Source organism: Protopterus annectens, chromosome 4.part0 (assembly GCF_019279795.1).
Source record: "Protopterus annectens isolate FY-2018-M chromosome 4.part0, PAN1.0, whole genome shotgun sequence".
Lineage (NCBI taxonomy): Eukaryota > Metazoa > Chordata > Ceratodontiformes > Protopteridae > Protopterus > Protopterus annectens.
In genome coordinates, this window is record NC_056733.1 from 637,763,901 (window position 1) to 637,785,969 (window position 22,069).

Here is a 22,069-nt window from a genome sequence, read left to right on the forward strand (position 1 = left end):
TACTTGGCTTAAGGAGCAATCTTTGCCTGATCATGGTAAAGCTAAACTGTTGGATGCTCCTGTAAATCAGGACCGCCTGTTTGGCAACAAAGATGAGGAAGTTCTTAAAAAGATGGAAGATAAAGCTAAATCTAAGCAAACTGTGAAAGATTTTGTACAAGTTCAGCCTCCAAGCTTTAGTAGGCATTGGCCCTCTAAGAATTGGTCTTTTCCGGCCCCTTCCAGATCTTCTCAATCCAAATCCAGATACAACAGAAACCTCAGGTTTCAGTCACAGGGTACGCTCAAGACTAAGCAGTAGGGGGCTTCTGCATCCAAGTCTGGGAGTCGTAAGACTCCCCCCTGTGGAAAACTGTCTCAATGACTTGCCTTTAAAATTTCCAAGCACATCTCAACTTGAATGCTCCTTTGGGCGGAAAGATTGGTCTGCAGGCCAAAAACTGGAAACTGATAACCCAGGACAAATGGGTCTTAAATATAGTGTCCCAAGGATACAGATTTCACTTCCACGTGTTACCAGCACCAAGCGGGTGGCCAGATCTACCCCCAAGTCAGTGGGCAGAGGTCCAAAAGCAAGTATTTTCTCTCTTAAGCATGGGGGCTATTCAGTTGGTAGCAGAAGAGGAAAAGGGACAAGGTTTCTATTTGAGACTTTTCCTTGTACCCAGAAAAGACAGTTCATGGTATCCTATCCTGGACCTTTCTACTCTAAACACCTTTTTGGTGATTCCAAAATTCAAGATGCTGACTCTTCACCAGTTGCTTCCTATGCTAGGCAAGGATGCTTGGTTGGCAACATTAGATTTAAAAGAAGCATACCTGCACATCCCTGTCAGGGAATCTTGCAGAAGATACCCACGCTTCAAAGCAGGCTACACGCATTATCAGTTCTCTGCACTGCCCTTTGGCTTATCTACTGCACCCAGGGTATTCACAAGGTGCCTAGCTCCAGTCATTGCATTTTGCAGACAAATATTCAAATATACCCATACCTGGACGATTGTCTAATTCAGGCAGAAAGCCAGGACATACTTTTGAATCATCTGGCCTTTGTACAAAGGGTGCTGACTTGTCTGGGGTACACCATAAATGAAAAGGAATCGCACATGGTACCCTGTCAACAAATTATATTCCTGGGAGCAAGCTTAAATACAACTTCCCAGATGGCTTTCCTCATGCTAGAGAAACAGATTAATTTGACAACCTACTTCAAACAAGTGGCCACAAAAACCCTGCTATCTGCAAGGCAAATACTGCAAGCCTTGGGGTTCATGACCTCCTGCATTTTTCTAATTCCATATGCAAGACTGCATATGAGGACACTACAATGGTATTTAAAAAGCCTATGGTGTCAACATTCTCAGGATCTAGAAGCAATAATTCCTATCATACCTTGTCTATGCCTAGAGTTCCTTTTGTGGACAGAGGCATGCCACCAAAACAAGGGACTACCATTAACGCTACCCCCTGCTGCCCAAACCCTAACAACTGATGCATCAGACTATGTGACTATGCATGGGGGGCTCGCCTGGCAGGGAAGTGCATTCAGGGCAAAAGGAACCCAAGTCAAATGCACCTGCATATCAATCAAAAAGAAATGTTAGCTGTACAGAATGCTCTGACAGCCTTCAAGGATCAAATTTTTCCAGGACGACTAATGGTAAAGACGGACAACACCACTGTTATGTGGCACATAAACAAGCAGGGGGGTACGTATTCTTACCCCCTCTGCAGACTAGCCATGGCATTGTGGAACACAGCCTTTTGCTACCAAGTGAATCTACAAGCTCAATTCCTGCCAGGAAAATTAAATACACTGGCAGATGGACTAAGCAGAAACCTCATGGACCCAGATGAGTGGAAACTGGAACCAAGGATTTTCAACATGTTGACAAGCAAATGGGGGAGCCCAGATAACAGACCTGTTTGCCTCCCCCCAGAACTATCAGTTGGACAAATTTTGCACAATGATTCCCCACAAACAAGCTTGGAAAGTGGATGCTCTGTCCTTCAGCTGGAAAAACCTATCAGTTTATGCCTTTCCTCCTCTGCCTCTGCTCTCCAAAGTACTACTAAAGATCAAACAGGACAAGCCAAGGACGATTTTGATTGCACCAGACTGGCCATGCCAACACTGGTACCCCCTCTTGCGCGGTGTGTCACGGTTGGCCCCATGGCACCTGCCTCAGACAAAGTTCCCTGTTGTCTCAGCAGGAGAACCAGATTCTGCACCCTCAACTTCAAACACTGAACCTAGCAGCCTGGCTCATTACCTAATCTCTCCTTTACCATCCCTCAGTAAACCAGTGATGGATATCATTTTAGAGGCAAGGAGACCTAGTACTAGAAAATCTTATGTTGAGAAATGGAAATGTGCCTGGAACCAATCTCAAGGGATGAGCACAGCAGCGCCCAGTTTACCTCAGAAATTACAGTACTTAACTGAGATGCTTCACAAGGGCTTGTCCTTTTCCTCCATCAAAATTCACATCTCAGCCATTTCAGCTTGTTATAGCACAGAACCTCCTTTCTTCTCTTCCCCCACTGCTCGAGCAGTTCCACAGAGGGGCCAAAAATTTAAGGCCACTGAGGAGAGATCCAACTCCAGCCTGGGACCTTAACTTTGTCTTGGAGAAACTCACTTTTCCTCCTTTTGAGCCAGCTGCTACTGCAGATTTAAAATTTCTTTCTTGGAAAACAGCATTTCTTTTAGCAATCACTTCAGCAAGAAGGGTATCTGAATTACAGGCCCTTATGGCAGTGCAGCCTTTCATCATCTTTCATGTGGACAGGGTGTCCCTCAGAACCAATCCCTTTTTCATGCCTAAGATGGTATCCAGTGTGGCTCTTAATCAGTCCATTAATTTGTCAACCTTCTTTCCTAATCCACAGAACAAATGAGAACGAATACTGCACTCCTTAGATGTGCACAGACAACTTAGATTCTACTTGGACAAGACTAAACCTCAAAGGAAATCGCTGGTGGCATTTGCTGCAGGGAAAGAGGGGACAGGTTTTTCAAAGCAAACCATTTCTAAATGGATAGGCCATTGCATTAATTTCTAATATAGGCATCATGGAAAACCTATCTCACAGGGCATCAGACCCCACTCTACCAGGCCTGCATCTATCTCTACAGCCTTTCTCAGAGTTGTCACTACCAGGGACATCCTAGAAGCTGCTACCTGGAATTCTGTGCATACTTTCACCAAGCATTATCCTTTACCAATTTTCTCCAAGTCCAGAGCTGGCTTTGCCACTGCAGTCTTGCAGGGCCTTATAGCTGGTCCTAATGCGACTTAAATTCCTCCTCTCAACCTTAGCTGTGGAAATCTACCCAAGTGTAATGACTGCAACAGTGAAACACGAAGAACGTAGTACAGTTGTTTACACTTGCCATAAATGTAGTTGTTCAAGTGTATTCACTGTTGCAGTCCTGGTTACCCTCCCTCCAGCCCCCTGACTTATTTTGGCTTTACCTCTACTTTCTTTTACTATGCTTAAAAGCTTTTTCGTGTAATTGCTTTTTTGTTGGAGGTATAACCTTGTATTTTTTATATATTTATTTGCTTCCTATTAGGAGAGCATTTGATATCTGGGGCAAGAAAAACTGATGTAATGGCGTCGGCTGCATGTTTTATAGCCCTGACGTCATGGAAGAAGAAACAGCAACCGACGCAGAGCCCAAGACTTTGTTAATCAGGCCGACTGAGGGCTACTGCAAGCAGATAACCCAAATGTAATGAATGCAACAGTGAATACACTTGAACATCTACATTTATGGTAAGTGTACATAACTGTACTTTTTCTCACTGGCAGAGCCAAAATTAAGCTGTTACTCAGTGTGCAGCAATCTTGGAAGTCCCACTCTGCAATTTTTATCTTGGTAATTATTGGCACATGATCTAAAATAATTATTGGATGTATTTCAAAGTTCTCAATTAAATGTACATGTTGATTTCTGTCTAGTCTAATTCATTTATTGTACTTTGGGAATAATCTGTAAATTTTGAGTTCCTGCCACAGAATTCACTTCTTCCATACCAAATATTTTCATAAATTTCTTCAGAAGTTTACCCTCTTTTGTTACATGTTCCCTTATTGGCCCCCAGATACATCCTCAATGTTAAAAATTAAATTCTAGTCTCATCTGTAAGTGGTATTCTGTGCTGAAAGATGATAATTTCTACAGTTTTTTTTAAAGCTCTATAATAGGAGTTTTAGGTGGAGTACAAATACCTGCTACTTAATCCTCATCCCTTGCTAGTAGCCCCTTACCACCAAAAATCTGCCATTGTTATCCCCGCCCCCTATTTTATCACTATTGGAGCTTCTCTAGCAATTAATATATGTACTTATCTTTTCCTTTGTCCCTGATATTCTTTGGAGTATCTATCCTGAAATCATTTCTTTATCAAATTCGCATGCTAAGATTTTTCCAAATGTGTCTGTAACATTGCTATTTGCATTCTGTATTTTTAATGTAATTATTCTTTTCTTTGTATTTGTATCTACGAGACCATTCACATTACAAGATAAAATGGAAAGTGTTGCCATTGTGATAAGTCATTATTCCTACCTGGGATATATGACAGCTTTTCAAAATGTCCATTTCCACCATTTGTGATACATTCACCCACTAATGCTTGGCAGGTTAATCCTTTAAAGAGATTTGTTTTATTAACCTTGTAACCTGTGTTGCATTTTACAAAACTTTTTGTTTTTAATAAAAACCCTAAAAAAGTACACCTCCCAGAACTTGTAAACTTAATACAAATGCACAAAACTATGTACGTCTTAAAAAATGGAGTTTAGACCACCTAATAAGAACAATTGTTGTAAATAGGCAGCTGCAAACATAGGCCTTAATTAACCTAAAATTGAGGTTATCCATGCTGAGAAGCATGTTATTGGGGTCCTATTATATCATTGAACATGCAAAATCTCGAATGCTTGTTCATCGAACTTTAAAGAACAAATATTTAAAAGAGCGAAAGGGCATATAAGCAATTTCTTTCCCTGTGAAAGAAATTGTGTGGCCCAATAAAAATAAAAATAAAAAAAAAAAAAACCACTACAAACAAAACAAAGTGGGGGGCTTCCCCCCACACCCACCAGCATGTGGGGTCTGTGCCCCACACCCCCCCAACTAAATATACCGAGTCCGAAATTGCACTGCAGTGGGGAAAACGGCAAAATAACTGAGGCGGCCAAGTGATTTCTTTCCCAGGGAATATGCTCTTTTAAATTTTTGTTGTTTTCAGTTCGATGAAGATGAATTCGAGATTTCGCGTCTTCGATATAATGGGGAACCTGTTATTGCTTGTGCTTCTCGCACATTTTCCTGATGACATCGATTTTAGATTTCCAAACATGTAGATGAATCTTCAAACTGGTGCTGTAATTCCTATGTCTAAGGACATCAGCGCTTTGAACACATCTGTCAAATACCTATTTGTGGGCAAATGGGTTGGATTTAGCATTTAACTTGAGCTAAATGCTGTTAACATATTATTGCATCTGTGTGTGTGTAAATATTTGTTTTTAGCACATTCTTTTATCTGTAAATATGTTTCATTCATCTGTTATGTGATCCTCTTACCCCAAGCTGTGCTGGCAAATGGTCTATTAAGATCCGTGCACTATACTGGTAAACAATGTATCTAAGTAAATAACCTGTAACGAGCCATGCCATTTACTTGAGGAGAATATCTCTGAACATTAAGATCGTTATGAAAGGTTTATTACCATCTGTTGTAAGGTGTGAAAATCTGGGAATACTGTTGAACAACAAGTTCAACTTTTAAAACCACTCAGAGTAAGGCCTTGAAACATACTGGGACTATTTATAGTAATGAAGACTAATTGTATTGCATTAACAGAGCTTTGCAAATCTATTATTGTACCTGTTACTGAATACAATTTTTTCTCTGGAGACAAATTAACAAACATCAGTGCACTGGAGTTGCTACAAAGAAGATTTTTCTGTGTATGTCCTCATTAAATGGCTTAGCATACACTGAAAGATTAAGGAGACTAAATTTTTTTAGTATAAACTGTCATCTTGTAAGTAGAAAATTTGTTTGGCCTATAAAGTTAGAGGTTATGAATTACTAAGGGTCATATTTAATTTTGAGTTACACTCTTACAACAGAATGTAAGAGTTGGACTGCAAATGCATACTGCTAACAATAGTAAAGGAAGAGATTTATTGCATATCAAATACCTTTACTATTGAACCAACTTTCCACTGAGGTTAGGAGTGCTCTTCATGATTTAAAGACTTATTTTGACAGCTGGATTAGATGAACCAAGTATTGTCACAGTAGAAACGCTTGTCACTTTATGACCATCATGCCTAAAATGTAGTTATGAATTACTATGAGACTATAAAGGAGAAGGAGATTTTGAACAATATCTATGAAAACTGAAGCCCAGATAAATACAAACCACTGTGCACTTGTATAATGTGTGGAGAGGACAGCAGTATTAACAACTTTAGGGGGTAGACAGACATGTCATGTCTGGACATATGGTGACATCCTCTTACACGAACACTCCAAAAAGCTGGAGAGAAGTCAGGAATCTTCATGTCTAGTATCTCTGGGATGCAGGTGTATTCATGTTGATGTTGATAAATTTAAGCTCCTGTAAAAATGTTACCTGGAGAGAAAAGACACGTCAAAGGGTGATGCTGAATGCTAAGTTGAGCTGGACAAAGGAAAGAAAGGGACATGGGAAGTCATTGATGGCTTGATAAGCTGAGGAGGACCAAAAACGTATATAATATGCATCTGCTATATTAAGATGGCGTGGAGTTAAATGGCAGTAATTTTGGTAAAGCCATGGACTTGGGATGTCAGTGTCTGAATGCTGGTAGGTAAGTTGCTATTGTTGCTGACATAGTGAGGGGGGGGCTGAACTGGACACTAGCAGAAATTAGAGAACATTCATTGCTGTACTGAAATGGTGCTAAATTTTGTTTTATACTTTGGGAAGGTATTTGAGGATTTGAAGATTTTGAGTTGCTTGAGCACATTTCATTAAAGTAAATATTGCAATATTGACATTACAGCATGTGGCCAATATGATGCTTCGAATGAAAAGGGAGTATAAAGGAAGCCAAAACCAGATCTTGCCTGTGTTTGACATGCTGCTGTTACTGGATCGTAATGTGGATCTTTTGACTCCGTTGGCTACCCAGCTTACATACGAAGGACTCATTGATGAATTTTATGGTATTCAGAACAGTAAGTGGTGATTTAAAATTGTTGCTTCGCTTCTTATGATTGATGATATTTAATTTTAAAGAAGTCGCGCAGAACCTCAGCAGCTTTTAGATTCAGTTCTAAGTCAGTACTGAGATGCTGATTTAAATGTTAACAGTTTTGAGTGCACTCTGTAGCATTGTATAGTCTGTCTGAAACTGTAAGAGAATTACTGTTTATAGGATGGCCCAGATGGATTTCTGTTAGCATTTCAGCCTTCTTCAGTGCAGTGTTTTGAGGAAACCAGAGAGCAAAGTCAGCCCTGTGCTGTGTGACTGGTGTCACATGCTGTTGAGCATACTTGCAGAATTAATTTTGCACTGATTGGCATCTTGTGCAGGCTGGCATGTTCTGTTAAAGTAAGATTAAAAACATTAAAGTCTCCAGTTCTGAAATGAACGCAAACATCAGAGGAGCTGTATGAAAATTTAGGTTGAAAGATGGAAGCCAATGTACTACCACTCTTCTTTGTAAACACTTTATGGCTGTGCATGTCCTGTGACAGACTCCTGTCATGACAAATGTGTGGCTAGTTTAGCTGTTATAATGTACATTTGCTTTCTTATACCATTGTCATTGTCAGTCAGTAGCACTTTGTGATTAAAAAAATAAAAATGAATTAAACTTCAGCCCAAGCCCTGTCCCCCCACATTCACAGTATATGATGAAGCTCCCTCACCACACACCAGCATCTTAAGTTGATTTGAGAGTTGGACTCAAAAGACTCATTAAGCACTCTACTGCTTCCTGATGAAACAGAAAAGAGAAACCAGCAAAATCAAGTGCACTATATTGTATGCACGCCTTCTCAATATCAAGCATCATTGTCAGCAGCACAGTGTATATAATCCCTCTAAAATCACTTTGGCTTTTGTGTACAACTGTTTCTAATGGAATGATTGTTCAAGAGTCTTATTCTGTATATTCATATGATGACGTCTGCGTGGAATGGGAGTGAAGTCAGCCTGCCTTTGCATCTGAGCTTGTTTTGCCTTGCCTACTTTATCTCTAGTCCAAGACAGCTGATAATTGAATTGCGGCATCTCTTTCCCATTCCCAGACCCATTCTGCTTCACAACCTTTTCCTCTTGCCCATTACAGCATACCTTCACAGTTAACTCACATTCAAGAACAAATTGTAATTTAAAATGTTGTCTCCACTACTTTTACTTAAAACTTCTTCCTGACCTTTCCTGATATGACATTGACCATTTTTTAATTGTTTCATCAATGTCCTGCTATTCTGCTCATCTGAATTGCAGATTGGTGCCTGTTCTCGTTATTAATTTTGCATCTACTTTCAGCCTGTTACTTTGTGGGAAAACATTTTGACATTGTGCATTTCTGCTGTGTTGCTGGTTGTGTTTATTGCTTTGTTTGTTAATATGAGCAAGATGTTGGGTAGGTACCCTTTGATTCCTGTACCTTAGACTACGCTGGAGTGCACATTTGTCTGTCATATGCAGTACTGCCTCTGTACACATTGATTTGAGTTGAAATGGAGAGAAGCAGTCTATATTTGGGGTAAATGTGAGGGGCATCATTAAATAACTTTGATGTGGTATGTGGAGAGTTTAGGGAAGAAGTATGCATAGGTGGTTGGGACAGAGTTGGAAAGATAAGAGCTATTCTTTAGTCATGGAAGGATGAGAAATGACTCAGTAGGAGGAGAATAGAGGATGAGCTGAACAGTAGATGATTAAGTAAAGGGATTGGTATTTTATTCAAGTGGGTAGTGGGGAAACAATAAATTGCCATATTTATCCATTATATTGTCATGTGCTGTAGTTGCTTCCATGCAGCACATAACACCTATACACTGTAATCACTTTTCTTTCCTCCCAATTCAGTTTGTGTTCTCCATCTAGTAATCCTCCTACTGGTGGTATTTTAATTTCCACATTTAAAGTTCACTCTGTTTTTTATCTACCCCTAGATGCATCATTCTTCGGATTCTGTTTTTGTATTCCAGCCTATTTTGTGCTTCTGTGGACTGCATTCATCCCCTCCCTCTTCCGTTGGCATCCCAAGAGAAGTTAAGGAAACTATAGAAATTATATTATCTTTTTCCTTAAACCTACTTGGTGCCCTTTCCTAGTCTGTAAACCACTATATGCAATACTGAAAATCCTTCACAACTTTTCCTTTTTCAACCAAGGGCTAGCCATCATTGACCAAGTTTCTCCAACATAATTTTACATTATCAGAAGGGGCAAAATTATCCAACCCCCCACATCACTAATCACTGCTGGCTAATAATTGCACGTTTGCTCTGTCCTTTCACATTGTCATTTGTCCAACATTTTCCCCTTCATATTCCACACTATCACTAAGTATTATAGCCTCACAAATCCACACTGAATCAGCCCTATCATCTGTTAAGATTTTTACCTGCACTATGTCCATGTACCTAGGCCTTGCCTTCCCACCTTGTCTCTAAATGCTTACATGCTTCAAGTTAAGTGCCACAGAATGGCTTTCAGAGCTATGTATTTATAAACCTGCAGTAGGAACTCTGGCTTGTACAGAATTGCAGTCCAGAAAAAAATATAGTCAAAGAGCTGGAGTCTGCAGACCAAGTTATTACTGCATGTTCTATTGTAAAAAATGCCATAAGTCAGATTACAGTCAGGAAGAGGAGGCTTTGAGCAGGAGGGAAGGTTCACAACTTGAAAAATTTGCTAGTATGCAGCTGGACTGCCTGCCTCTCTACTTTCATTCCTTGTAAGTAGGTGTGCCAGGAGCTGAATTAGGAATGATACTAGGAGAATCAGAATGTTGTGATAATGTGCCAGTTTTGCTGTTTAAATTAAGATGTCCTGGTTAAATCTGAACATTTGAGAACCTTGCCTTTATCCACCTTGATGACACAGGCAAAGACCACATTGTTGCCCATTTCAGGAGAATAAACAATCAGGAACTCTGCCAGCCTTCCTGCAGCATATTTCTTTAACCTTTCTTAGACTGACTGTGAGGTTATCTGATCTGACCTGTAACCAGTTGGTTTCTTACTAGATGCACATTAGCACAAAGGGACTGCAGTGTGTGTGTTTGTGTTTTGTGTTTTAGCCATTGTCATGCAAAATGCAGCAACTACTTTTAATGTTTGGAAGGTCCTAGCCACTTTTGTAACTGGCAAGTTTCCCCTACATGCATTGGTCTTGCTGATAAGATGCTGAGCAATTCGTTTACTATGTCTGGCTGATCTGTAGCATCCCCTGACCTTTTCCCGTTTCTCAGTGATCTACTTGTCCTTATACGTTTCCCTGTGTATTTGAATATTTACTTTATCTGTCCTCATCCCTTTGGCTGTCTCCTTTTCTAGGCTGCCTTGATCTATCTACCAGATGAACTTCATTTGTCTTCTGCTAGTAATGCTTCTGGTGTAATATTAGCATGTTTTTATTGCTGCTCTGCATTATCTTTATTTTTAGGAGATTAGGATTCAATAAATGTACATAGTACTAGGAATAGGATCCTATTAGGAAACAACAGAGGGGGAATAAGATCTCGGGCAGGGTGCAGATTTGTGTTTGTTTAGTATGTGAATAAAATATAACATGCAGAATTCATTTAGCTCCCAACTATAAGCACTGCACTTTTATCTTTAATTTATGAATTTAACTAGACATTGTATACTCTCTCTCATGTCTGGGTCACAAGGATAAGGATAAATGCAGTGTGTATGGGAACTTTAGAGTAGCCAGACAACCAGCTGTATTTGAGTGGGGAGAGGAAGTCCGAGAGGAAATCAGTTTACTAGGAGAAAACCCATGCAGACCGTGGGTAGAGCATTTAAACTCCACTCAGTCAGTGACTAGAGATCAGGACTGAACCCGCTGCTCTGATGTATGAGGCATAATCTTCATCACTAATATAACATTATGCTGTAGTATGTTAAGTGTGCTGGTCTGTATGAAGCTTTTCTTTTGCCTTTTACTGTTATTTTATTATTTTTTTTTAAAGAAGCACATTTCCTGTAACTTGCAAGTAGTTAATGTGAGAGATTAAAAAGGGAGTTCGATAATTTTGTTACATAACCATTTTACTTTTAAATACAAACATTTACATTCTGTGATTATCAAAGTAAATTAATTTGTTCCTTTTCTTTGCAGCTTATGTTAAACTGCCTCCCGAGAAATTTGCGTCAAAAAAACAGGGCGAAGGTGGTAAAGATCTTCCTGCTGAAGCTAAGAAGCTTCAGTTGAATTCTGCTGAGGAGCTGTATGCAGAGATTAGAGACAAGAACTTTAATGCAGTTGGTTCAGTGCTAAGCAAGAAAGCCAAAATCATCTCTGCTGCATTTGAGGTAACCACTAAATAAAAAAAAAAAAAAAAAAAAAAGAAAAACAGTGACTTTTGTTTATTACTCTTCGTTCTCTATTCAAGAAAAGTGTACTTCTATATAAAATGTGTTTTTATTAAGCATACCCAATGCATTCTTGGGTAGATGGATCACCACTTTACATACTGGAGCTTTGAAAGCATACAGTAATTTGTGACATACTTAGTAAATCCATAATAACTGCCTTTAGTTTATTCATAACTTGTCTAAATTCATTGTTCTTACAACCAACACTTGCAAACTTTTTAAATTTGTGCTGTTTACCAAATCCAGTGCCTTTCTCCGCCTTGAGTAAAATTTAGTGTTAATCCTTTGTAGACATAGCTCCAAGACTGTAATCTAGAGTAAAAATGTTTAAGGGCAGCTTTTCTAATGTAACTTCGAGTTTAGTTGGCTACCAGCAGGTACTTCTAGCATCAGAGATTGTCATGAAGAATTTCCTTCAGTTAGAGTTTTGATGCAACTTGTGTAAGACGTACTGGTCTGCCAAATGTGATCAGCCAGTTAATCTCTAACAAATAGGTGTTATTTATCCAGAGTGCATACGAAATCATTGGAAATCTGAAACTGTGAAGTAAGGGAGAGGGCTGGTTATTCTCAAGACTGACCAGCTGATAAGTTGTATTGCATTGCATAACACTTTTTATTTTTTTTTAATTACTAAATGTGTGTTTGAAGAGGGAAAGTTATCTTGTTTAAGGTAATGCATGCCAGTGTTCCATTCCCAGAGAAGTCCAAAGTATGGTTATTTTATGTGGTGACTAATGTTTTATTCTGCTGGTACATACTGCTATGTATGGTTTGCTGAGAATTTTCTAAACTGTCTTTGGCATCACATTTTATTCAGTGATTTGTTTGTTTAATTTTAGTTATTAATTATAACAACCAAAAAATCATTGGTTAGACAACCAAAACCAAAGTGCTCTTTAATATAAACAGCATACAACTTCACAGTTTAGCGCTTTCATCTTAACCAGACTTCAGAACTATGGAAAACCAAACTAAAAGGCAAGTTAAAAATAGTGAGTGAACCTGCCCCACCAGTATCAGCCAATGAAATACAAACTTCATTTAATGCAATAAAGGAGTGTATCCAAGGCTTAAACAACAGAAGCTCTCCTTCTTAGTTTACTAATTATAGAAACACTGTCATTAAGTCCTAGAAAGTTTGAAGTATCAGGTTTCAGTTGCCAACACATTTCTCTGTGCAGAAGCCTATTTTCCCAGTCACCACAGTAAATAGATCTCTGCACCTGTTCCAATACAAAAAAGGTAAATTTTATAAACCCCTCACAGGTCAGAGTGTCTTGCAAATGCACTTTTACAGTCACCTTTCTGAATACTGTAGTGCTGATAAGTACGCTTAGAAAAGGCATTTTTAGTTTTGCCTATATAGAAGGCTGAACATGCCTCACAAGAGGCCATGTATACAACTCTAAATGTCTTACAAGTACAAACATTAGTAACATCAATTTGTCCCAACATTTCCCTTAAGAAACTAGTGTAGTTGGTGTTAATATAAGGACAAAAGTGGCATGATGCACACTTTCTAGTAACTGGCACTCCTTAGGTCTTACTACCAGACTTCTCGAGTAACGTTTTCATGTTAGATTTGTTTCTGTAAGTGAAACCAACACTTGTCAAACAGTGCCTTAGAAGCATCATCGTATTCAAAAATACACCAATTTCTTCTAATAATTTTCTCTATTTGTTTAACATCACGAGTAGATTTTATGACCATGTTTGTCTGTAGTTTGAGGGGAGTAGTGTCTTTACACACCCTAACACCCTCAAGTCCATGCAAAATAATCGGTGCACATCTAGTCTACAGACATCTCCCAACTCAGCAGGAAGATTTCTAAGGTTAACAATTTGTTTAAAATAACAATACAAATGAAAGAATATGCAGTACCCTGTTACAGAAATCTGGCATAAATTTCAATGCTACTTTGTGGTATGAAAGCAAATGTTTTACATAGTTTGACACCCTCAAATATATTTTTTGGAAAGAAGGTATCCTGAAACTCTTTTTGATAATCTTCAGAAAGATATTTGGGAAGACAGAGACTATAGATACGCACCTAATTTTAGGTATGGCCTTGACATTATTAAGTCGAATGACAAGACAAATGAAAGTAGGATACTTCTGGCCACATCAGTATGGTTTTACATGACTAATTGGAGTGTAAAGACATCCAAAAAGTGGCGTGGAGAAATTGGGCCTTCTTACAGTGTGATGAGGGACGCAAACAAAATCTTCCTTATTTCTCTTCATTCACATTTGAGAACAAGCCTAACATAAAACGGCTATTGGAGAAACTAATTGTTTCCGGACAAAGTCACTCTTGGACTATGACAAAATGTGGATGTTGCCATCTGTGCACTTGTATTAAAACCAGCTATAAAAGTGACATAATAGATAAAAATTAGGGGTATGAACATCCGATCAGAGAGGTTAGTTTACTTGGCATGCTTATAGAATTTTAAGAAGTTCATGTTTTAGGGCTTGAACAGGTGGAAGCAGGTGCCTTTGTTGGTGATTGGGGAAACACTTGTACATTGTGAGATGTATTGGCAGCTGGCTTTAGATGCAGCAAATCCACCTGGATTGAATGACTATATTTCTATTTCTAGTGAACTTAAAAGCCAACATAGTTTGAGCAGCAGTTTAAAATTGTTATGGCTTTCTGTAGTGTTTTGACATTTTAAATTTGTTCATAGCCACTTATACTTGGTTTATATGGAAGTGTTTTTTTGGTGTGTGTACACCTTTAAGAACTTTCGTGAGATGATCTGCCTATTGATTGACAGTTCCTGGGGGTCTGCTTTTACTTCTCTGAGCTTTTAAATTCAGTGTTTAGAGTTTTTATGGTTTTGAAGAAGTCTGTTTAGACAAAGCACTTAACCATGAATTGCAGTAGTTTTACCAATAAAGGATTGTTTCTACAACAACTGCAAACTGGAGTGGTTTCTACCATTGCTGGATTCATTTGCTGTGGTCTTTGGCTTCCTGGTGAGTTGTTTGTTCTTTGCTTGGATTTCTGTTTCAGGGATTTCTCGGCTTTTTGTGGAAGCTCACAGAACTATTTGTTCGTATATAATTACAAGGGCCATATTTTCAGTGTGTGTATACTTTGTGGGCATGGCAGATAGATTTGAAAAACCTAGTACACTTGTGCTTGACAGTAATATTGCTGAGAAATGTAGAGTGTTTGAGCAAGAGTATGACATTTTCATACAGGCTGCATTTTCTGATAAAGATGACCATACAAAGGCATTTTATTCTACTTAATTTAACTGAGCCAGAAGCTATAGAAAGGGAGCGTTCATTTGTGTATGCACCTGCTGTCTATACAGGAGAGGGCGGAAAACATCATATTGTTGTACCGGCTGAGTCAAGGGAAGACCCAGAGTGCTTAAAATGTAAATTTAGAGAAATGTGTAACCCCCAGACAAGTGCTACAATGGAAAGGCACTTATTTTACACAAGGGATCAAAAGCCTGGTGAAGCTTTAGCAGCATATGTTACTGACATGAGAAATAAAGCTGAAACGTGCAGATTTGGTGACTTAAGGGATGAGTTGATAAAGGATAGACTTACGTGTGGTATAAAAGATGATGCTGTGAGAAAGATTTTGCTTTGAGGCAGTAATTTAACTTTGAATAAGGTCATTGAGATTTGTCAGATATACGAGCTCACAAAAAAGCGCACACATATGCTTACAAATGAGAATAGCTCTAGAAGGCACAGTGATAAAAGCTCATGTTGATAGTATGCAGCACACAGTTAAAAGAAACCGGGACAAGCACATGGCAGCAACTGTAACCCCTGCAGTACTCCCTAGTAAACACCAGAACTTTCTAGCACAGTCTCAGTGAAGCATAAGAGTGAGTCAGCAAACTTAAAGCATGGGCCTCCACCCCAGTTTCATTGCCAGCTGTCGTAATTGTGGTGGAAGTCATGAATCTAAAAGAGAGAAATGTTTAGCCTTTGGTCAACAATGCCACTAATGTAATAAATGGAATAATTTCAAAAGATTTTGCAAATCAAAAGGTCTACATTTTTTATTAAAAGGAAACATATTAAAAAATGAGTTGATTAGTTAGACTGTGGCAATTCTACTCTTTATGTTGATGGTGTGTCAGTGCTTCATGAAATGGTCAGTGCAGTAGATACAAGGGCAAAGAATGATTTATTTTGTACTGGTTAGATAAATTGCAAACCCACAGAGCTTAAAGTTGATGCAGATTCCAAGTGCAATGTTTTTTCTGCCGAAACGTTTGCTAGAGTATGTAAGGGTGAAAAGCTTGATTTGGCAAGGTGTGCGAAGCTTGTTGCTTACGGAGGTGAAGTAAGTCGAACTGATCAACTCCTTCCCTCCCCTTCCTCATACCAATGATCTTGTTCAGGATGGAGCAAGGCTGTCCCAAAATCTTGTTGGTGACTCCCTATTGGCCCAGACAACATTAATTCCCTGTTCTTCTTCTGCACTTAGCCAAGGGCAATCACCATAATTTACTTAACAGGGTGGACACACAAGGGGGTCTCTCATCCATCCCCACTTGTCTACTGTTCAACTGACACTGTGGGTGATAGGGTTTTGGTCCCTTTTAAGCACATTCTTTTTGAAGATGTACTTCGGGTTCTACAGGAGGGCAGGAAATCTTATTTGTCCAAATGGAAGAGATTTTCTGTTTGCTGTCTTGCTCATTACCTGGATCCACTTTCTGAAGTTCCTTTGGTTCTGTCTTATTTGTGTGAATTGCTCAATGCAGGGTTGGCATACTCTTCAGTTATCTGCTTGTCTGCCTTTGACTCCTCCTTTGACTTCTGGATTTGAGGTCAAACAATTTCTTAAAAGTGTCCCTCATATTAGGCCTCCATGGAAGCCTATTTCTCCTTCCTGGGACTTAAATTTTGTTCTTGAAAAATTGCATGCTCAAAAGGAGCCCAAGTCAGCTTTAGCTTCCTTACAGCATTGTATTTGGAAGACACTTCTTTTGGCATTTATTTCAGATGAAAGGGTGTCTGAGATTCAGGCCCTTATGGCTGTATCTCCTTTTTAGTTTTTCATAGGGACAGGGTGCCTCTTCATAATAATCCTTCTTTTATGCCCAGGGTGGTTAATGAATTTTCTCTTAATCAGTCTATTCATTTGCCCACTTTTTCCCTTCTCCACAGTCTGCTATTGAGAATGTTCTTCACACTTTGGATTTGCATAGATAACTCTGATATTATTTAGATAAAACTAAAACCATTTGTAAATCTGAGCAACTTTTTGTTTCTTTTTATCCTAGGTCTTTAAGTTTGGCTGTTTCTAAGCAAACTATTTCCTCTTGGACCTCTAAAGCCATCTCCTTCTTTTACTCTCTTCATGGCAAAAGCCTCTCTTCTTCTGTTAAGGCTCATGCTACTAGGGCTTTGGCTTCTTCTGGTGCTTTTTCTAAAGGATTGGATACCAATTCCATCCTTGAAGCAGCTACTTGGTCTTCTGTGCATACTTTTACCAAACATTACAAGTTGGATATCGTTTCCAGGGCTAGAGTTGAATTTGCCAGGGCTGTCTTGTGAGGCTTTCTTGAGAGTTCTGCTGGACCTTCCTCCTCCCAAGATTCCTCTTGAGCTTTTTGTTTTACTCTCCCTAGCATAATGAATACTGCAACAGTGATATGAAAGGACACAGTACAGTTGTGTAAAATCTTACCATAACAGTAGATGTCCATCCCTTCACTGTTGCAATATTCACTTCCTCCCCCATTTTTCTTTCCTTCTGGATGCACGTTCTTTTTTTTACTGCTTGAACTGTTCTTCCTGGGGCTTTCATTTCTGAGAAATGTATGTCCATACGTCACATTTATGCCCTGCGTTGTGAGCAGGGAGCATACGTGTGACATATGACATCCCTATTACAACCTAAGGCTTTGGTATACTGGCTAGATGTCAGGATACCCTTGGTAAGGGATCCCTAGTGTAATGAATACTTTAACAGGGAAGGGAAGGACATCTACTGTTATGGTAAGATTTTACACAACTGTACTTTGAGGTTTCACTTCATAACCAGCTTAATGTTACTGGTAACCGGTGATGTATGTAATAGGTAAAAGGGTTTAACTTTATGCTAGCTATTCTAAAATAAACTGAAAATTCTTTATACAATATTTAAACTCATGCCAAAACTTTAGGCTGTCAAGTGTGAGTTAGAAAAAGCTGTATTTATTATGAACTAGCTGCCTTTGAAAAAGCTATATTTTTTAATGATCTGACTCTGGATCTAGTGTACTAACTGTGGTAGTATAATAACAAAGAATTATATTTGACAGCATATGTTATCTCAATCAGTTGATGAGCATGCTAGGTTTTCTTTTGTATATATAATTTTTTTTTTTTTTTATTTTTGCAAGTTGTTCATTGTTTCCAGATATATTATTTCAATTAAGTATGTGTTTTAAAAAAATCTCTTAAGAGATGTTTACTAATGGAACTGATCTTGCCACTGGCTTGCAAGCAAAAATGTTCTTTGACAGCATATACTGTGGTGTTCCTTTAAATGACAACAATTAAGACATCTGCAGCAGTAGTGTCTGGTTTCTTAATTTGTATGTGTTATAGCTTGTGCCATCTCAGTTAACGTTTCTGCATGTTTTTTTCATATGTTCAGAGGCAAGTACTAGGCTAGTTGCACTTGCAGGGCATTGTAAGCCTTGACAAATTCCCTTTTACTGCTTAAACTAACCTATTCCATTTGGCAATAGATTGGCCTTACCAATCCCATGGCCATTAATTGTATATTAGCCCTAATGAGAATAAGTGGGATCATAAGCATTTAAGTGCTGCCTCTGCGTGTTAGTAGTACAGGGGACAGTCCTGGGGTAAATTTTCTGTTTTCCATCCACAAATCCAAGTTGTGCTTGAATTATGGACAGGCGTGAGCTTTGTTTTACATGGATGGGGAGTCTGTTCCAGAGAAGCGGTATCCTTTGTGAGACATACCTGCCCTTCCAAGCTGTTCTGTTGATGTTGCAGAAGAGATTTGGATCCCTAAACAAGTATTTCTGATTGCTATCAACTTGCTGATGTGCAGACAGTGTCTGCTGCTCAACAGGCAGCAAATTTGCCTTTGGTGCAGAAGGCTGTAGGTTCTGTGCCCACACTAAGTAGATGGATTACTGACATTGTAGTATAGCATGGAAGAGGTGCTGTATTCCTGATTGTTTTGTCCTTCGGATGAGACATTAAACAAAGACCCCATCCGCTTGAGTTGGTGGTAGCTAAGGTGGATGTAAAAGATCTTGTGGCACCTATTGAAAAACTAGGGGTCGTTTATTTTAGACAACATAAAAAAACATTAAAAAAGGTAAAACCACAACTACCAGGGAGTAAATGCTCCTCCACCAAGACCAGCAAATAAAACGAGACACAGATAAGCACAGGAGCAAGCCAGGGCTAATAAAAACGATTCACATATGCAAAGTGACAAAATCCAATTCACAAAATCCACAGGAACAATAAATGTTAAAAGTCCAAATCGATTTATTAAAATACAGAACTGACTGTTCCTGTGGATTTTGTGAATTGGATTGTGTCACTTTGCATATGTGGATCGTTTTTATTAGCCTTGGCTTGCTCCTGTGCTTATTTGTGTCTCATAAAAAAATTTACATATTTACAAAATGCACATATATACACATTTATATTTTTTTCACTATTTATCATTTTTCATATAATATCCTCATTATTATTCTCCCATAACTAACCCCCACTCCTCCTCCTTCCACAACAGTAACTTAATTTTTCACAATATATCTGCCAAAGTCTATTTTCCATTAGACAAAATTTCATTCAGTCTTTCATACCATATAACTCGTATTACATAAAGTAAATTCTTATCTTTCCTTATCACATGTTCTTTCTTCTTCTTCTTATAATATGCGTGCATAATCATATTGATATCTATATTGTTTGCCATTAATATTCCCAAAAAACTTTACACATCTTTTTCCATAGTTTCAGCACTATTTTACATTTCAGAAAACATGCTCTAGTGTCTCTTCTTCCCCACAGAATAAACACATTCAACTTTCTTTTAATATGGTATATTCCCTTTTACTGGTAACTTGTTATACTATCAGTCTCCATAGGAAATCCTGACGCTGTCTTGATACATCCCTTTAATGGCTTTAGTCACTTTTTCCTGATAAAATTTCCCATGGATTTACATAATTTTTTCCCATTAATATACCACATCCTTTTCTCTCCGTATCTGTTTTTTTTTTTTAATTATACGTGTTAAATGTTTTTTTCTTGATTATGTTTAATTTCTTCATTTATATAGTAATTCTTTCTTTCTTATTCCCATCTCCCAGAACATTTTGTACTTGTGTTTGAATATTCTCACTGTTAATTTCTCATTCTCTTCCTTTGCCCACTTTAATACTCTTACAAGTTTAAAGTAGCAGAATAAACAACTGGATTTAGTAACCCCAAATTCATAGCTCTCAACCTTTCATGTCCAAAATGAGGAACACTATCCTTCATAATGTGGAACAAATGGGCAAAATGTGGAACACATACTAATGGCTTACTAACAACTTCAACTAGGAAGGTCATAGATGGTTAAAATAAGCTGGTTTTACTTGTATAGAAGATCTTTTAATGAATTAATATGATTCACTTCTATTTACAATGGATTTCACTTAAAAAAAATTCCTAACACTGAATGTGTGACAGAGTCTTTCAGTGAAGAACTTCGAGGAACATGAACTTTGTAAGACCCCAAATGAGGTACGGTCCTCATAGTGAGGTACACTTGTGAGGTATGACCCCAATCCTCCATCTTCACTCATGTACAGCACACCTCTTTTTATTGGGTTTGATCTTGAACCCCATATGAACAAAAATCTAGTTGCAGAATTGACTTTTATGTTTTTTTCTGGGCTCATATAAACATTGTTAACACTAACTCTAGATGATTGTTACTGTTGAAGTGACACCCCGACCCCATGTGCAAAAATGGGAAAAACGGGATGTGGATGGATATGAACATATGTTGCATATATGCTGTTTTTCCCATTAATACATAATTCACCAGATAAACCTTTTTCCTGAATGGTAATTTATACATCATATACAGAAGACTTATTTCTTTCATTTCTTTATCAGACCCTCACAGCGCAACCTAACTACATCACATTTTCCCCCAAGTGTTATTCCTAGCAAAGACACCTCATTCATTGAACATCCCAGTTATCATAACATCACCCAAACCCTTACTTTTATCTTTTATTCAAGGTTATTTCCATTTCCTTTAAACATCCATTCAGACAAACCATCACTTCCCCTATCCATATTTTGTTCTTAGCAACTGCTTGTATCAAAACTATCAGAACCACCACCTCCTTTTACACCTGTCTACCATCTTTCATTTTATAAACTACTTCACTTAGTGTCACATTCATCACCAGCACAAACAGTATTCCACTTATGGGACATCTTGTCTTATACTACACTTCATGGCTGCTTATATCAAAACTACCAGAACCACCACTTCCTTTTACACCTGTCTAGCATCTTTCATTTTATAAACTACTACACTTAGTGTCACATTTATCACCGGTACAAACAATATTCCACTTATGGGACAACTTGTCTTATACTACACTTCATGCATATTTCTATATTCAGCCACCCATTCACTAATGTTCTCAGTCTGTCATTTTGATAAACTGACATACATACTCTAATTCTATCACCTGTTCTGTAGTTCTCCATAACATCCCACAAAGAATAATTTCCTACTGTATCAAATGCCATACTACTGTCACCTACCGTCACTTTTACATCCTCCCTTTTACTTATAATATCCACAATTATTCTCACAACCAATAACAATTCTTGACATCCCTTTCCATTTATACCATATATTCTTTCTTACATAATGTCCTTCATCATTCCTTCCATTCTCCTCTGCATAAAAATTATAATCTGTGTTTAGTGTGATGGATCTGTAGGTTTTTTTTTCATTATTTTCATCTTTCTTCCATGTAAAATCTCATTACATAACTCTTCATAAACAAACCCTTCCTTCAACCATTCATTCAGTAAATGTACAAAATACTCTTTGCCAATCCACTGATTTCTTGTACATTCCATATCCAGTACCATCTGGGCCTGATACTCAATTAACATTTACTTTCCTAAGTACTTCATCCAGTTCACTAAAAGTAATTTCTTTTTCAGATTCTTTCTTAACTCATTCTGTATTTTTATTTACTTTCCATTCTCTCTTATTGTCCTTTTTATTCTTACACATATTTTTCACATGCTGTACTACAATACTCGTAATTTACTCTTGTGTTCTTTTTTACATGTTTCATTTCTCTCATTATGCTAATATCCTTTACTATTTTACCCAAATGTACAGATAATCTCCTCCCTTGTAGATAGTATTTCTGATTA

The 22,069-nt window shown here is 38.1% G+C and overlaps 1 protein-coding gene across 1 annotated transcript in view; it reads left to right on the forward strand.

The window, feature by feature from the left end:
• The window catches only part of VPS33A (VPS33A core subunit of CORVET and HOPS complexes), a gene marked incomplete in the record, with an annotated part of 507,742 nt that overhangs the window by 208,244 nt on the left and 277,429 nt on the right, over positions 1-22,069 (forward strand). The window contains 2 exon segments of the mRNA XM_044068595.1: positions 7,076-7,250; positions 11,384-11,577. Of these exon segments, the coding sequence (XP_043924530.1) occupies positions 7,076-7,250; positions 11,384-11,577 (369 nt within the window).